The sequence below is a fragment of the Taeniopygia guttata genome, chromosome 2 (genome assembly GCF_048771995.1).
Source record: "Taeniopygia guttata chromosome 2, bTaeGut7.mat, whole genome shotgun sequence".
Lineage (NCBI taxonomy): Eukaryota > Metazoa > Chordata > Aves > Passeriformes > Estrildidae > Taeniopygia > Taeniopygia guttata.
The window spans coordinates 5661005-5680228 of NC_133026.1; the positions used below are offsets into that span (position 1 = coordinate 5661005).

A 19224-nucleotide genomic window follows, 5' to 3' on the forward strand; every position below is an offset into this window, starting at 1 on the left:
GAAAAGAAGGAAAGAAAATGCTCTTTTAGTACATATTGGCTAATTCAGGATAAATGAAGAGAAAAATCTACATGAAGATAGGTGGTTTTAATGTGTGTTAGCAGGTCAGCTGAGGCTGTAAATCTCCCTTCTGCCACCCCACACTTTATCTCAACACAGCACATGCAAAAACATCCAAATGTCTGGTCTTATCTTGGTTTGCACTTCATGTTCATTACCACATGGATGCTAAAAGGGAAGAACCCAAGCTTTGCCAAGAGGAAACATAAGCTGAGTTTCAGACAAAGCACAGCAGAACAAAATATGATGCAGCTGCAGGAAAAGGGGTGGAAAACAGAGGTGAGGAGAAAAGTCCACAGTAAGCCTAGTTCACCATCTGCCTGCACCTTGCAAAGTGGCTGGGAGATGAATAATTACTGTTAATGATGAAGGATTTCAATTACTGAAGCAGATTTTCAACTCTCGAAAGTGCTGTAAAAAACCCATCTCCACTCAGATTTCGCTGAGCTAGGTTTACCAAACATTTTTATTTCTCCAAGTTATTTAAAGATGGAGTGCTTTTCAGTGTCCTTTTTTGGAAGATTATGCTTAAAATGAAAATAATTAATAAAATCCTGGAGTTCTTGCATGCAGCTTGCTTGGCCCTTTCCATCACGGGCAATGGAGCTGCCGAATTCCATACACAGGAATGTTCTCCCTTGCATGGAAGAGCTGAGCTGGGAGAGACACATTGGCTGTATTTAACAGTCCAGAGTCACACAAACTCTTCAGGGACAGAGGAGGATGAGGGATTGTCCCACAGTTCCTCTTCCTGATGACCAGCACCTTTGAAACCCCAACTTGCAGACCAAAAAAACATCTTCCCACCATCCAGGATGGTCAGGAGCAGCTCAAGAGACTCCTCCTGAGAAGGAGGGAAAAGGAAGAAATAAAGAGATAAAAGCAGCCTGCAGAGGGACAGGGATCCTTTATTAGTGAGGGAGAGATGAGAGGAATTGGGATGAAATTTGAAAGTTGTGACTTGGTGGTGTAGAGACTTTGTGCAGATCTCCCACCTTGACTTTGGGATGTTTGTGCTAAGGCAAATGCAGATTAACATTCCTACTTTTGGTATGTAATCCTACTTGTGCCATTATCCTTCCTGGCAGAAGTCAGGGATCCTACAATTCTTCAGAGTCCCTCTCCATTCTGGCATATTTAATACAATATGGACATATTCAATACACTTCATGATCATTCAGGTTCAAGAACCCAACTAAATTGAGCTGATTTCCAAGCTAAGACTTTCCTGTTTCCCACAACAATTTGGTGTTTTTTCATATTGATTTGGAATATCTGACTAAATAAATGCTTTAGGGAAACAAGCAAATCCAGAACAGCACTTTGAGGAGGCAACACAAACAGATTTTTCTCTTCTTTTTTTTTTTTTTTTTTTTTTTTTTTGTGGGTTTGGTTTTTTTTTTGGTGGGGGGAGGGGTTTGTTTGTTTGGCTTTGGTTTAGGTTTTGTTTTAGTTTTGGTTTTGGTTTTCTTTTATTTCCTTGCTGGTTTGGTTTGGTTTGCTTGTTTTGGGGTTTTGGTTTTCTTTGATTTTTAGTTTGATTTGGGGCTTTTGTTGGGTTTGTTGTTTGCTTTTGTTGTTGTTTTCATTGTGTTATATCTAAGTAGGGTTGATATTAATGCTGTCCAGAAAGAAATTTGCCTTTACCTCAGCACCTCAAATCTCACCAGCTGGGATGGAAATGCAGCAGAGCCGTGGGGCTGAGCCCGAGGGAAATGTTCTCTCAGGAATCACTGTGTCCACCCCTGGCATGGTAACACTGTCTTCACATAATAAATAATAACCAAATCAATCCTGACTGCAGCATTCAGCATCAGGAAGGCTCCCTGGGATGGAACATGAGGTGGCTTTGGAGATTTTGTTTTTAGGGGAGGAAGTCTTTCCTCTCTAGCTGCCCTGAATCCAGGCTGTCTCCACACAGCATCTGGATGAGAAGCAGAACACAGCTGATGATGAAGAAATTGTTTTGCTTTAAATCATAACAGGAACACCAGACTTTTCAGGGCATCTACAGAGAGAGCCCCTGGGACTTGGCCAAGCTTTGTCTGATCAAGTTTCATCATGCGATCCCCAAAATTCATAGGAATCCCTAGCAGCCTGCCTAGGGAAATGGTCACAGCACCAATCCTGACAGATTTTGACAATGCTCTCAGGCACAAGGTGTGACTTTTTGGGTGTTCTGTGCAGGGCAGGAGTTGGACTCCACGATCTTTGTGCGTCCCTCCCAACTCAGCAGATCCTGTCATTCTGTGATCCCTGCCCAGTGCTAATAAACTGGATGTCAAAGTGTGGCAAAGGTGCCTGTTTGCAGTAAAAAGGTGAACTGAGACGAGCTGAAAATCCATTTGTAAATGGTGATGGGGGGGAAAACTGCAGATCAATAAGTCAGTTTGCTGCCTCGCTGGATGAAAGCTCGCAGCCGACTCGCCCTCGGAAATTAGCTGAGGTTTAATTCTTGATTCTCAGCCATCTGCCCTGGGAATTGACTGGAGCTGTTAGAAAAGCCTGAGCAGGTGTAGGGGAGGTGAGAGATTAAGAGAACAGCAAGACATAAAGAGGTTCTTCTGGAAACCGCCAGGAAGCAATTAGGATGCAGGAATGATTTATTTAAAAGCATTTAACCCAACAAGAGTGACACATGCTGTTTGCAATGAGGCTGCCCTCTGAAAAGGAAACATTGCCTTGAAAAGCTTGGACATGAGGAGACAAGCTGAGAGCATGGAATATCAACAGTATTTTATAGCCTTAATTTGAGTAGTAGATGGATGAGAAAAAAAATGTTTAAAAGGTGGAAAAGTCCTGGAGAAACAAACAAACAAAAAAAAAAAGTGGATGTGGTAAATGAGTTTTTAAATCTGAGTAAAAGGAAGTAGCACTGGGCTTTCCAGGAGATAATTTTTGTTTATAATTAATCTAGACACTCATGTAGCCCATCATGTTGTAATAGATGAGAGCACTCCAGGAGCAGTAATGAACTGCTGCAGTGAGGGAAGCCCTTTGATAGCTCATTTCAGACACATTTTCACCTCCAGGCCATGGACCAACCCCAGAGCAGCCTTAAGGAGTTTTTAGTCTTTACCTGAACATGAGGGTTGTGATTCAAGGAAACAGGGAGCAGAGATGGGAATTTAGGTCACCTTAGTGTCTCTCTAGTGTCCTATTTTTCAGACTTTCCTTTAACTTTATGCCTTTCTTTCATAATGTGCAATTTCTGGATTGGCAGGTGCAATCATACAGTTTGGCATCTGTATGGCAGAAAATGCAGTGTCAGAATGAAAGGGCAAAGGGATATTTAAAAAAAAATAAAATGACAATAAAAGTCTGCTCAGAAAGGCTGGATGCTGAAAGAAATACCAGCCTCATTACAAGCTCCCTTTTTACAACCATATTTCAGAGGGTCAAAAGAAGGTCCGTGTATTTCAGTTTATTTGCAAAGTCCTGTTTCCCTGTAGGTTCTCCAGCTTGTATCTGGGGTAAAGACTGAATTTTGTTCCTTTTCAAATCAAGGAGAGAAATTTGCAACTTCAGGCATGGCTCTGAAAGATGCTGGACAGTGAAGAGGTCTTTGAGTGATCCTATCCTTGGCAGAAAAAGACAGGAGAGGCCAGGCTGGATTGAAAAGAGGCACCCACAGCAATCCAAGCACTATTTATTCTATTTTATTTTTTTTTTAAGGCACAATTAGAGAGGGAGAGACAGGTGTTTCTGGGGCACACAAAAAGCTATTTGAAAGCACCAGGGGCCTGCATTAACTGGAACTGCTTATTTAAATAAGTGGCCAGAGCTTTCAGCTCAGCTGCTGTGCTTCCATTCAGACGCCTTTTTTTTTATTTCTTTTTCCTGCTGTTTCCTCCCCTCTAATTTGAGCAAGCAGGTTAATTTGATGAAATCCCTGGCTGCATAAAGCATTTGCTGTTGCCCATACCAGGAAGGAGGTCTCCCCTTCTCCCTGAGACAGAGACTCACAGGGTCTCAGCTGTGTGCAGCAGCAGGCATTTAGTGGAGTTTCTGGTTGGTTTTAGGATTTATATGATTATCCAAGGATGATTTTTGCTGTTGTTTAGGCAGAATTCCTTGTTTTCATTGCTCTGCTATAAATTCACCTCAGTGGTGGTCAGGGGTTAATTAAAACATGCAATCTGTGCAGGGCAGTGCCTGCCTTGGAATGGTGCTGCTCAGGTCTCTCTGCTTCCAGCCTGGTCCAGTGGATGCTCCCAGGTTATCTGAAATCATGTGCTTTTAGGAATGAAAAAAAAAAATAAAAATAGAGAGGACCAGCCTTTATTCCAGCTCAAACAGTTTATTCCAGTTTCTCATTTGCTGTAGGAACCTCCACCAGCCCTGGGTGAAACACTGCTCCCAAACTTTGTGCCCTTGACTCCCTGTAACCCCCTGTGGAGGCTGCTAATATGATATTAAAATGTGTTCATGTAGGGAGGAAGCCACTGCTGTTCTAAATGCAATCAATTCTTGGGGAAAAAAACCTCTATGGTCTTCTAATTAAAGGCTTTTTCCCCCTCCTTGTGCTGCATTATCACACTCCCTACTTTGGAATTGTTTTTCTGCCACCTGAAAATTCTGTTCTGGTGACTTTACTGGGTTTACATTGGTTTACAGCACTGATTGCTTAGGTCACTGTCAGATAATGAAGACACATAAAATTATTGTAGAATGAGCAACATGAGCACACTGAGAATTTAACACTACTCCAGTTATCACCTGGACACACACACAAGTCATACTTCTTACCTTAAGAATGACAGAAATTCTGCAAAATAGTGAAATTGTGACAAGAAATCAGAAATTACTGAAAAAATGTTCTGTTTCCTGGACAAGACTTTGAAGTGGATCATCAAAATTATTAAGGCATTCAGAAATTACTCTCATTAGAGTTACATTATGTATGTATTTATGTAATTTATACAGCTATCAGTGAGGATAAGCTTTCATCAGAGATCCTTCCCTGAGTTCTGGCCCTCTAAATTCATTGTTTCTTCTTGATTTTGCCCTGGAAACACTTATGAATGTCATACAGTGGGACACTCCAGACCCAAGCAAAAAAAAACAGCCACAGGTTTGTTCAACCCCCATGGCTGGTATTTCTAGTGCCCAGAGCACCAGAATTAAAAGCTCTCATTTTCCCCTTGATCATGAGACTGAAAATGGCAACCATAAAAGCTGTGGGGGTTCATTTATCTCTCCCTTCACCCAGCTCCAGGCATCTGTCATGTAAATTATTGTAAAATCTATACAGATAAACTTTGGTGTAGATATATGTTGGGATGTAGAAATGTGTGGGGATATAGAAATGCAGGTCTATATTTCTTGACACAATACTCCTATAGATACAAAGATAAAATTATCTCTGGGCAAAGAAAGTTGGGAACAGGGGCAAAAATCTTCCCTGAATACCAGGATCAGAGAACTCCATGCTCTCTGCCTATGATAATAAGAAGATGGATTGTCTAGGTAGGATTTACAAGTCTTTGCCAGGAGCCTGAGCTTTGCTGGGAAGCTCTGCCATTGAGATGGGCAGGAAATGCTGATTCTTTCAGGATTTCCACACTTTTGGGCTAGAATAAATTTTGGGAAGTGTCTGACAGCACTGAGGCTGAGCTCTTGGCTGTGCTGAGATGATCCAGGGAATGCAAAAGGGAAGAGTTAATGTAGGAAATGAACTGAATGACATCCTAGTCCATGAGATCAGTGAGACCTGTGTGTCACAGGCCAAAGTCTGTGGAGGCAGGATTGCAAACTCTGATTTATGAGGACTTCTCCCCCCCTTAGAGACCATCATTGCTGGCCAGGTTGTGCACTGGACTTCAGGTTAGGCAGAAAATTCCAGTGACAGTGTTGTGCTGGAGACTTCAGGGACACCAAATGAGCAGCAAGTCAAGGGGATGAGGAACAGTCTAGAACCAGCATAATGAAACTCTTCCCTGATTAAGTTAAATGGAAAGCTGTGAAAGCTTCTTAGTCAGATCTAGCAAGCCCTGGAAAGACCTCCAAGGGAAATGCTGGAGAGAAATGGGAGCTGTGATAAATCTGCTTGGATCAGGAGAAATGCACAGGAAGTTGAGGGATTCTACAGTTTACCTGTAACCTGCTGTGAAAAAGCTGAAATTGAGGTGAAAGCTCAAGGTCAACAGCAAATTAAATGTTTCATGGGAAATGGTTCCAGGCAATAGTGGATCCTTAGGATTCACTTTGTCTCCACCACATTACAGTGCTGCTTCAGGGGTAGGTTTTTACAAAAAACCTACAAAACTATTTGCAAACAGGTACTGAAAAGATTAGAAATGTGTGTGTGACTTCTTCTGAATCTGGAGGTTACATTGACCCTAGAGGTGTTTTCTGGGTGCCAGCACATTTTTGATTCTGAGCATAGCACAAAGCAGAACTTTAGAGCAGCTCTGGGCTGCAACAGTAAAAAAAAAAATAAAAAATTAATAGAAATAGCTGACTTCACCTTCTGCTATGTTTATGTGGGGCAGTCAGCACCAATTTTGAAAACTGCTTGATTTTTTTTTTCCTAAAAATAACCTTGTGGGTCACTTTTAATCAAGTCCAAATGGCCAAGTCCCTGCGTTAGTAATTCTCCTATAAATAAAATTTGACAGGGATACCTTCAAAACCAACATCCAAGCATTTAAAGAAGTTGTCTCAAACTCTGTTCTGACTCCAGCCTTGTAAATCATTGCCAAATATCACACAGCTTCATGACCTAATCCTCTGCAGAGATATCTAATGCTGTGTAAATCTGTGTCAGGAGGGCAACACCACCTGTGATGTGTTTCAGGGTGACATTTGTGCCTCTCAAAAGTAAATGGGAATTCACTCAGATCCACTCAAAAGGAAATGAGAACCCACTCAAATCCAAGTGGTCTTGGATTTGAGTCTGGTCTGGTCTTGCAAGATTTGAACCAAAAACCTTCTGCCTTGGGATAAAGGGTAGTTATGGGACACAAATCCAGGATGAGGAAGGAATTGTGCAGGTGCTCCAACCAAAGCAGTTTGAAATCCTTTGTAAGATCTGACTTTCAGTCATCCTGGGTGAAACTAGCAAAGAAGGGTGTTGGGTACCCTGTATTTGATTAATTTTCATTTAAATATCTACATTCATTTTACAGAACAATTTTACAAATTAGTGAGCTTCCCTTGGTATGTGAGTGTATGGATCTTTGTTTCTATCTCTGAGCATACAATCATTGAGCTGCTCTTCTCATACCTTCAGCCTCTCTGGATAGAAACCTCCAAGGCTTTGTGAGGTTAAGGCTATTTTCAGCACTAAAATTTCCACCCAAGACAGAAATATGTGGCACAGTTCCACTCCTATCATGATTTCTCCTTAATGCCAGTTACTTTTTAGACTTTTAAGATTACTTAATTGAATGGCTTTAGTATATAACTATGGTGCACATTTGCTTACTGCTGTTAGACAAATTCTCAGCCCTTCACCATTATTTAGGCAACAGTAAATTAGTGGGAAGAGTGAGTAAAAGGAGGATTTGGACTCTGTGTTGATGCAGCTCCAGAGTACAGGATGTAAACCAGGTTGGTGAGAAACAGGAAGGCAGAAAATGGCTGTGTTGATGAGCTGAATATGGTTTTTAAGTTAAACCTAGATTATTTTTTTTTCCTTTAACTGAGAGCATCAGGTGAGCAGGGTTGAAATCCCATCACTCCTCCAGGTGAAAGGAGCATGCCAAACCTATGGCATTGCTTACTCTCAAATGACTTAGGCATCATGCTCAAGTCACAGGTTCAGATCTGCTTTCCTAGAGATGGAAGCAAAAGCTTTGCTGGTGATTTTTACCCCCTTCAGTGTCTATGAAGCCCAAGACATCAGACCAGGAGCCCACTCTGCCTGTCTACTGTGATGTTCTCACAGGGCACTCAGCACCAAAAGGCAGAAGTGTTCATCAAGCCCTTTGTTCTGCCCCAGGTGCTGGGTCTGTACACAGGAGGTGAGCCTGCATCACACCTTGTTAAAGAGTGACATGTTACAGGGTGACAGCCAGCCTCACTTAGTCATCTGCAGGAGCAGGGCTGACTTATCCTGGCAGAAACCCCAGCTCAGGCTTGGTTTCTCTGAGAGCTCCTGCCCTTAGTGACCCACATGACACCATAAAGCCATCAGTAGGTAAATAATTTAACAAACTGAGCAAGTTTTAAGAGCGCTTAGCTGTGCTGACAGCACTGGTATGTAAATAAATGCATACTCAGGAGAAAGGCTGCTCAGGGGATACTGTCTTGGGACTTAGGGACCAGGCTGGTCCCTAATTTATCCCTGATTTATCCCATGGGTGATGCTGAGCTGGTCAGCCAGCAATGGGCTCCAGAGTAAAAATCATCCCATCCTAAAATTAAAAGGAAAGTTTCCCTCCAGAGCTGTCAGTGTTTAAGGAGGTGCTGGAGTTTCCTAGCACCTATGTTTTATAATGTAGAGAAGTCCCTGCTTTTAGGCTTAGCTGCTATCTTGAAAATGGCAACAGCCCCCACTGCTCACAGATGAGCTTTGCACACTCCCACTGGTGAGTATGAGACATCCAATACTGTGACAACTGGGGCTGTGAGAATGGTAAGTAAGAAAAAAAAAAAACCAACCAAATTGAAAAGGAAGAAAAGGAACTCTGATAAGCAATATGCACAGATTTCTCCTTCTAAAAAGGTAGTATTTTATAGTATGTGGTGATTGATTCTGGTTGGGTTTTTTTGTTGTTTTGGTTTTTTTAATATATGCAAATTGGCATAATAGCTACAGTGTTGGAGAGCTGTTTGTTTTCACTCTTTGCTCAGTAAGATTTCAGGCTGTGAACACTGATTTGAGCATGCAGAACCCCATTGCTCCATATGTTCATACTCTCCACTCAGCTCATTCAGAATCCAGCCCTGTGCCTGATGCCACCACATTTCTGACCAACTAGGGCACTGTAAGAGCTCTGAGAACAGGAAGAGCATGGGAACCCCTCCATGCTGTTTCCAGATTCAGGTTGTTCCTTTCAAAGAAATAGTCTTTGAAAAGTGTGAACCTCAACACTGAGCACCTCTCAAATTTCCATCTCCTCTAGAGACTGTGCAGAAACCAGAAAAAGTGAATAAGAGCAGAAGGGAAGAGCCATGCACATCATTCTTTTAAGGTCTGTGCTTAGAGCTATGCCTGCCAGCAATGTAGAAGACTTGTTTCTGATCACTCAGTTGAAGGCTAGTGATTAAATGTAACTAGCAAAATCCTTTATCTTTGCTGAAAAGGGTTTCTTCCAAAAAGCTCTAAATTGTAACACTTACCTGACTCATATTTTGGGTAGTGGAACTTACACATACCTTGGGGAGTGCACAGAAAACAGCCCAGAGTGGTGGGTCTGTTATGGTGATAATTTTTTTCATCCCCTTTGTGAAGGATCATCCTTACTTCTGTGTGGATCCAATGAATGTCTCCCATTTAAGACTTTTTCACCCCCACTATTCCACTTAACCAGCTGTTTCTTTCCAGGGAGGAAAGCCAGAAGAGCAGGAAAATGGCAGGAGTGTTCTAACAGGTTGCATTTTCACTTTGTGTCTCCATCCAGGTCTCTTTAATCAGTTTGGTTGCCAGCACTCTTGGATACTCCGAGATGGGTCCCATCAAATCCCTGCGGACCCTCCGCGCCCTGCGGCCGCTGAGAGCTTTGTCACGGTTTGAGGGGATGAGGGTAAGAGCACACAAAGCATCCACCAGAGCCCAACCTCGTGTGGATCAGAGGGTAACAGGGCATTGCTGCACGAGGTTTTGTCAGCCAAAGGAAAATTCATTATCACGGCAACAAAGAAACGTCTCCTGGCTCTTGGTTGTATCATTACATCTTTATCCTTGGCTGGATTTAGTGATAAACTAATCCTAACTTGTCACACTACACCTTAAAAAAAGCCAGGGTTTTTTTTGCATGAGGAAGCATCTGGCTATCAACTCCCTCTCATTTATAAGGTGTATCAGGGGAGCAACCAAGCTAAAGTTTGCTCCCTGTTTTGACATGCATTCAAATGAGAGTGATTAGAAAGTTCTTAAGGACGTTTTCACTAATAATTAAAGCAAAAATTAGAAATGCTAAAGATAGGGAAAGCAAATGAATGAATGATTTTTTCCCCCTTTGAACAGATTGCAGTTTTAATGAGGAATGTTTGGATTAACATTAAAATCATGCAGCTTGTACTTATTGCTCCATCCTGTGCATCCATCTCTTTCTTTTCTGCATTCCTTTGCCAGTGTGGCTATATTCCCACAGCATACCTGTTTATTTGCTAAGCCTACCTGCTAACAAGAATCAGTTCTTGTTTAGATAAGCACTTTATTTAATTCCTCACACCATGCATGACTCTCAGGTGGTGACAGCTGTGTTCTGTATGAGCTGAGGTTACTGCTAACCTTGCAGATTGCATAGCACGGTAAAGCAAATCTGTGACAAAATTCTGTGTCAGATTATATTGATGATCCCAAATCTTTCTGCTAGGTCAAGGAAAATGCTACATATTTCACTGTGATGTATGCTCAGGGTAAAGCTTTCCTGTAGACAAAATTTTGGTCCAAATCATCAGTGGCTAAATGTGTACTTCATGCACTGATCTCCCAGCAATGAATTATTCTCATTGCAATGCTCTCACAGCAAGAGACTGAAGGCTGGAGAACCTAACAACTGAGATGAGCCAGGAAATATCACCATACAGCAGTGTAGGAAAACCCCACATGCATTCTTTTCCTCCTCTGTGGATGATCAGATTTGGCAATATAACACTTTGTTCCAAAGATTTTGTGATTAGCTAAATCATATTATTTTTGTGGATGAAGATGAGGCGAGTATTGTTGCATACCACCTCTCTGTTAGTACTAAGGCAAAAAGATTCAAAAGGCTCAGTTTATCCAGGCACCCAAACCTAAATTGCTTTGGTCACCACAATCTTTCCAGCAGTCAGGCAATACTTTGCAGGTAATTGACCAAATAAAACAAAACCAAAGTGCAAAGACACAAAGTGAGGTTGCACTACTGACAATAATTAAAGCTCTCACTCCTGTCATTTGATGACCTCACTCTAAGTCTTTATTAAACATTCACAGATGGAATATTTCAACATTCAGTATTAGCAAAAGCAGTAGCTTAAACAGCAGAGTGATTTGTGCAGAGATTCTCTCAAATCAGTTTAGACTTGGCTTATGAAGGCTTAGCTTTTACTGGTGGATTTACAAGCCCAAGCAAAACTCAGTGTGTTCTAAGCTGACATAGAGTTGTTTACTCATGATTTCACATCAGTTTAACTAAATTGGATTCAAACCTGAATAGCAGTAGGGAAATGAGCCAAAAACATCAGAAAAGCATTAGCAGAATAAAGAAAAAGTAACATGAAAAACTTCTCATTTTTCCCTGAGAATAGCAAGAGGCTGGTTTGGTGAATATCTTAACATGGATCAGCCCAGCAAATTTCCTTCCCAGCACGCTCATTCTTACAGGCCCCTCAGTCCCCAACTCAATATCCCCTTTTCTTTCCTGTACAGCTGCAGCTGAAATATATTCAGTCATTCTGAGCTATCAGAGGTGATGAATTATCTTGTAAACCATGATAAAATATAATTGAGAATACGTGCTATTGGAAAAGCAAATCATTTTAGTTCTAGTTTGTCTAACCACACTTAACAAGACTAGGGACAGTTAGACCTTTCATTATTAGGAGTTCATATGCTCCAAAATGCACAGGAAAATTGCCAGTGCAGTGATGGATTAAATAATGATAATGTTTGAGAAGCAAACACTGACAGTGAGAAAATAATAATAGTTTGTTCTATTATAATGCCTCTTTCTTGAATAACTGAAACATCTCTGCAGGGCTAGAACAGGAGCAAGAAAGTTCTCATTTACTGCAGTAAGAGACTTATTTCATCACTGTTGTGCCTAAATTTTGGAAGCAATTTTCCCTGAGACAGAGTAGCATTTGGGTGGCCAAGAGAACCTGTTGCCATCAGACCTCAGTTCTCTCCCTGGGACCTGTGCAAGTTTGACACAAGTCTCAGCAGCTCCTATGCCACGAAAGGCCTGCAAAATAAGGATGAACTGGTACCATCCTGCCCCTCAATCCTCAGAAAAAGACCCCAGAAAGGCCAGAATCCCACCTGACAGGACTGTTGACCCAGAGGTTCTACACTCATGAGCCCAGAATAAAGTACCTTAGATCTTCCTGTCCCAAATAATGACATCTCTCATGTCTCCTCATTTGTTGTCCATCAGGGAATTATTTCAGAGGTGGCATTTCCCTGCAAGGGAGGTTATTTTAGAAGGATATATTTACAGTATTTTAGGCAGTATTTTAGAAGGATGAGGGGGATGATGAGAGACCATTTAATGTGAAAATGATACTGGGCGAAGTCATGGTGAGACTGCCACAAGATGCATGCAGGAAAGAAACAGCATAATTAATGCTAGTTAGCATGATTTCATGGGAATAGTTCTTGTAAAATTGATATGGGCCTCTGATTTGATTACAAATTATGCTGATGGCAGTAACTGTGCTGATAGAGAATCCTTGGATTTCAGAGAGGAATCTGATACCATGAGATATTGTGATGAAAACACGAGCTTTGTACCAAGACAAGTAAACACATTTTAAAGTAGGTGATGGATGTCAAAAAGTAATTGTAAGCAGTGACCACGCTGTAAATTTGGTGATGAGCATCTCAGGGTGAGAGATTGTTCAGAATGGGACCTATCTTTAATCTGCACTTTATCAGCATCTGGAAGAAAATATAAAATCTTTGCTGACAGAACTCAAAATCAGTGTAAGTGAAATTACCGATAAGGGAATTATGCTGGCTGATCTGGATCGCAGTGAAAAATAGATCTGTTGTGCAACACATATTTTAATAAACCCACATGCATTGACTACCTCAGGAGGAGGAATGTAGGTCACTCTGGGGGATGTTCCTTGGAAAACAACAGCTGAGAAGGACACAGGGATCAGGATGACTTTTCAACAGGACACAAGCTTTGGGGCCAGTCTGACAAATGAGGTGACTGTTAGAATCCCTGAATATGCAGGGAAATAACCCAGAAAAGAGAGGGACAGTGCAGTGCTTCAATGCTGGAATTCCATGAAAATGCTGGAAAGGGGGAATTAAAAAAGGGAAAGTCGCTGCTGAGAACTACGAGTGCGATTAAAAATCTGGAAAAAAAAAAAAAAGACATGATAGCTACAAGGAAGCTCTGATTTTTTAATTACCCAGAGCAATGTGCAGTGGTAACTCCCCCACAGTGAAGATGGGAATGATAGGAGAAGACATCTAAGAGCAGATGCCTTGAGTTCAACAAATTCCACCCAAAAATGCAGCAACTGTTGCTAAAACTGAGGACAAAGGGCACTAGGAACAGATTATCTAATAATACATTTTTTCCTCCATTATTTGACATCATGACACTGTAAATTAGATGTCTTTGCAAAAGCTGTGCCTGAGCTTCACTGGGAGTTACAGTCTGGGTCTGAAGTCTGATGGGCTCTATCAGAGCAAAGAGAGGATTAACTCATAATGCAAGTCTATTTCTGGATTAAAATTCTGAATCAGCTTTGGTTGAGGAGGTGGCCTGTGAGGTCAGGATAGCTGGGGACCAAACACAGGTTATAGATTGCACCACTCTGAGTTAGGTCAGAGGGTGGCTCCATTTCTAGGCTGTTCCTAAAGAAGTCACCTGGAAGGTGATTTCACCTGTAAAGGCATTGATGGAAACCAACAAGTATGAAACCTTTTGTTACACATGGATATATGTGTTGCTATTCCAAAGTGCAGCAGAAATTCCTCCCTTTCCATGGCAAGATGTGCACCTGAACTCTTAATATGAATTTATGATAATAACCTGCATTTCTGTATCCAGGTCTTCTTCTCACTTGTCTCAGTGCAAAACAAGAATTCTTCCACCAGAACAAATGGCATCACACTGGTGTAAAAGCAGAAGCAGCAAGAAAGAACCCCCCTGTTAATAATTCATTCAGAGAGGTGTTGCAGGATTTGCTCCAGCCTTGTGTCATGTTTTGTTATCTACAGGCTATTAAACATAACTCAGCAGAAGGGAACAAGCAGGATGTGGGCATGGCCATCACTTGTACTGCTGAAACCTGGATGTCTGTGTCCTGTCACTGGGACCTGGGTTCAGCAGCACATGTAACACAAATGCATTTTTTTTTTTTGCTGACACAGGTTAAAACTGAAGAAAAATGTTGTGCAGAGAAGCAAATGAAAACTACTTTGACAAGAGCCAAGGCTATATCCAAACAAGCCTTTGATTTGGAAATTATTTGGCATTTTGGTTAACACGGTAAATTTGGTCTAAAAATGATGAGGTTAGAAATTGATTGACATCTGAAACGGAAAGATAAAATTAGCAAACAAACAAAATAAAACAAAACAAAAAAACCCAAGAAAAGTCATCAGCAATGGGATTATACAGAAAAACAAAACAAAACAATTGGTCAAACTGCTTTTCCTGTGTGAAAATCAGCTTCATTCATAAATGCACAAAATATAAATCTGAGTTTTGGAAGATCTACATAATTTTGTATTGTGTGCTGTAGAGGAAGCTGCTGCTATACATGCATGAAAACCATTTCACTCCTCCGGGTATTTTTCTTCCACAGCAATGCAAAAATGATGGAGAAGTGAATGTTACTTTATTAGCTCGTCAGAAAATTGGACACTAACCCAAGAGAAAAAAAGAGCTGACATTTTCCATAATCAAATTCACCAATTGAATAAAGTTTAATTTTTATGGATCAATATCACCTTGTCTCAGTTTCAGGAATGTAGATGGAGAAGAAGAAGAGCTGAGTGGATGCCTATCAGATTTTAATCTCCAAAGCATGAGACAGGGATGGGGACAAATTTGTGTTGTGGGGCTGGTGTGTGCACCTGTCTGGGAGGCAGCATTGCCTGGACCATGCAAAGGCAGCATCTGCAAAGGCTGTGAACATGGAGAAATCTGATTTGCATAGGAAAGGGGAAAATTACATTTTGTGATAGAGTTCTTCCCTCAGAAAATGTCTTGCATGGTGTGACTCTTGGGGTGTCATGTGCAGGACTGGGAACTGGGACCTTCCAGCTCAGGATATTCTGATTCTTTTTCCAGCTCAGGATATTCTGTTTGATTCTTTAGTGATCTTTGATTCTTCAGTGTAAGGTTTGGCATGCACAGATGCATTAACCACCTTAAACCCCAACAGTGCTCAAAACAGTAAATGATGTGCACCTTGCCTGGGTGATGTGGTGGTGTCACAGTGCTGCATTCAAACCTGGCAGCTGTGGATGGTCTGCAGATGGTCTGAACTTTGGTTTTACTTGCTTGGCTTCAGCATGGTGTCCACTTCCAGTGCCATTGTTCACACACCTTAAAAGCTCCTTCTGCTTTTTGTTTTAATGTATGATTTTAAGCAGGGTTTTACAGCCCTGTCTGGGTTAATGTGTAGGGATTTTACAGCATAACACAGGAAAGAAAAATAATTCTTTGTTAAATTAGAATGATTTTTCTCTTTTAATCATGCATACTGATCAGATAGGGGAAGCTGGCTTAGTACAGTATGTCTCAATCTGTTATTATTTAATTAAGCAAAATTTATCACAGCTACAGTTCACAACCCACTGGCTACAGAGGCCTGAGTGGATTCAAATATTTCAAAAATCTCTTTTCTCTATTTTGAGCCACTGTAGCATACCCCAGCCATTTCCAATTAATCCCATTATTATTATAGTTTGACTGAAGTGTACTGTCCAGAAAGATTTGAGAGGTCAGGATGACTTCTGAATTCAGAGATTCCTCTTGAAAAAGCATCAACCCTTGGGTGGGATGCCAACAGATTCCTTCTTTGATCACCAAAAGGAAAAAATAGTCATGTTTGAAGCCTTTAGGGGTGGTCTGGCTCCTTAGGCAGTGTCAGTGCTTATCCACCTGTGACCATGTGAGGGTTCAGATGTTAATGAACCCTTGTTAATGAAGTGTCCATACAAGTGCTGACATTAATTCTGTTTTCCCTTTCCTTTTTTTCCCCCGAGGTGGTGGTCAATGCCCTTGTGGGAGCCATCCCTTCCATCATGAATGTTCTGCTGGTCTGCCTCATCTTCTGGCTCATCTTCAGCATCATGGGAGTGAACCTCTTTGCTGGGAAGTTTGGGAAGTGCATTAATAAGACAGAAGGAGATATGCCTTTGGACTCTAAAATTATTAACAACATGAGTGACTGCATACTTTACAACGTGTCGGGCACGTTTTACTGGACAAAAGTTAAAGTTAACTTCGATAATGTTGGTGCTGGGTACCTGGCTCTGCTGCAAGTGGTAAGTGTGACCACCAGAAACTCATGGGCAGATGTTGCTGGTTCTCACTGGAACCATCAGTTTAGAAGCGCAGGTTAACCTCTGGGCTTTTCTGGGTTTTTCAGACTTGCCCATCAGGACAATAACTTTTCTCAAGTGTAAATAAATCACATTTTGCATATTAACTTGGACTAGAGATATTATGGGAGTTTATGGTTTTAATTTGGGTTTCTGCTGCTATATCACTAATACAGTTCTCTGGGAGATGATTGACCTATTGAGGTGAATTAAAGACCATTTTGTCAATACTGTAATCCAGAGCAAAGTTCACTTCCAGAAAATAAATCTGTGCTACAGGAAGAACTGTCCATGCAGACAGAGTGCACTGGCCTTCCTGAACAGCCTGGGATTTCTCTATATCCTGCTGGGAAAAAATTGAACATCTAGTGCCTTCAGTTTCCCAGCTGAAGTTACTGCATGGAGCTGAAGTGTTAATTTATGTCCCTCTGCTCACTTTCCATTTTTGAGAAGGACACTTGTGCCTCTCATTGTAGTTCCTCAGCTCATGTCCACCTGCTAAAATAATGATTCAGATTGAATCTAACTATGGGTCAGGGAGGGGATCAGGTTGCTGACACTGCCCCCAGCCCAGCCTCTCTGGGAATATGGCAAGAGCATAGCAGAAAAGAGACTGATGAGGTTCAAAGATGATGGCAATATCTGAGCTATAAAGGCAGAAGCCACTTCTACAACCTTTTTCACCATCAAATGTAAAATATAGATAAATGGGTTGTATGCACTGAGATTCACTTGTTTTGACACAGGGCAACCTAACAGAAAGAACCATAGGAGACTCCACCTTGCCCAGGCCCTGCTGCTGGGTGATTTCAGACAAATTCTTTTGTGTTTCAATTCCATAGGGCCCTCACATAACATAGTAATTATGATCCTTATTTCTATTGTTCCTAATCTGGAGCCAAATGATGACAGAGGCTGGATGTGCACTTGAAATGTTTGCTCGTTGCATTTTTTGCATGCAGAGTTAAATAAGCTCTTTGATACATCTTTGGACAGGGAAATTTCTTCGTTGAAAAGCCTGTGACAGCATCTCATTCTGGGATAAAAAATTGTGTCCTGGGAACTCAAATCATTTGTCACCTATAGAATCCACCCTTTGCAATGGAGCAGGGTATTGCCATCAGCCTCCTCCTGCCCTTCCAAAGGGGCACAAGCCTCCCATCAGACCTGCCAGCCCTTCTTCCCAGGAAGCAAGTTTATTTTTCCCTGATCTGGTTTTCTCTGTCACAGATGCATGGAACAGCTCCATGAAGCAATTTTCCTTTCTGGTAGAAATCTTTGTTCTTATGTGTGCAGTTCCTGGTACACAAACACTTGAGTTTGAGATCTTCTGATCAGTGTCCATTGAGTTTTTCTTTCACACCCTCTGGAAAGCAATAACTTTGGAAGGGGCACAAGCACTTTTGATTCTTTCCATGACATAAACTTGCTGAGAGTGAGAGCTTTTATCTGTTGCACGTAATTATGATATTCAGCTCAGCCATGCAGGGTAGATTATTTCACTTTGAATGCCTTTAATTAGATTTTCTGTTCTAAACAGTGTTTTCTTTGTCTTTCATTTAAACATCCAATGTAGGTGAGCAAGAATTTCCAGGTTTAAAATATTGTGCCTTACCTGAAGTTTCTTAATTCCTCGGGTTATATAACATCTGCCTAATTTTTTGAGGGGAAACTCCATCAGAGAGGTAGCTACTCCTTCACCATTACTTTTATAAGAATCAGGCTCCAGTTTTCTGAAAATCTTTAGCTTTTCATAAGTTGGCATTTCCTTAGGAATATCCAGGCTTTTCTAGTCACTTCTGTTGGGATCAGCAGTGGCAGAAGAAACATTACTGGTTGTAGGGTGGATCTCAGCACACATTTGAAGGGAACAGGCTAATACTGCTCTTTTCCAGTTGAAAATGGATTTGATGACCCTGCAGGTTTCTTTCAAAGCTGTGATCCTGTATTGGGTAGGAGAGAAATAGATTTTTAGTTGCAAAAGAAGTGTTATAAACCTAGGCCTGGTCAGGCTGAACAAACTTATTTTAGCAGGAAACAAGCTCAACTTCTATGACAGGTGGCAGCTGTTTCTTCACAGAGGAAGAGCAGGAGCCAGTTTCCATTAGGGGATTGATTTTGGCTTTAATCCTGCACCTGGAGCTCTTATGTCTGCTGCTGACCACAGGCAATAAAGTGAAAAGGTGACACACACAAAGAAGGGACCCAAACATCTGGATCTCCTTTGCCAGGAGTGTTGGTTACAGGTGCCCCTCGCCAAATATTCTCCATAAGGGGTCACATTTCATGGGCAAACCCCTGTGGGAAGTGCAGGGGCTCAGCTGACAGCCCAGCTCTCCTGGAGAGACAGACACCTCCGTGCATCCCTGTGCACAGCAGGGCAAGGAGGAGATAAGCATTTGGGTCACAGCCTGCCAGGATCCAAAACATGAGCGTTAAAGTGCGACTTGTCTCTTGGCTGCTGACATTTCCAGCTGCCACAGCACGGATCTGAGTGGCTCTGAAGTTCCTTTGGAAAGCCTGAAAATCCAAGTGGAAATGTGTAAAACAAATCTGCTCGATGTTCTGTCTTCTTCAGCAGCGTGTTTGAAAGAAATGGAAATTGCTACTATGGAAACTTCAGGACATGTGTCTACCCAGAGGAAAGCTTTCTGCATGAAATTTGCCCCACATATCTTCTGCTCTTTTCCTCTCAGGGTCCGAGTGTCAAGATGACCCCAAGATTGTAAAAGTCTTTTTTCTCCCAGCCCATGCAGCCAAAGAAGGAGTCA

General features: G+C 41.6%; 1 protein-coding gene across 5 annotated transcripts in view; it reads left to right on the forward strand.

Annotated features, from left to right (window-relative positions):
• The window catches only part of LOC100221337 (sodium channel protein type 5 subunit alpha), a 217043-nt gene that overhangs the window by 183838 nt on the left and 13981 nt on the right, over positions 1-19224 (forward strand). For all 5 annotated transcript variants that reach the window (XM_072925296.1, XM_072925295.1, XM_072925297.1 and 2 more), the window contains 2 exons: positions 9630-9752; positions 16115-16396. In XM_072925296.1, the coding sequence (XP_072781397.1) occupies positions 9630-9752; positions 16115-16396 (405 nt within the window). The remainder of the gene's footprint in view (positions 1-9629; positions 9753-16114; positions 16397-19224) is intronic.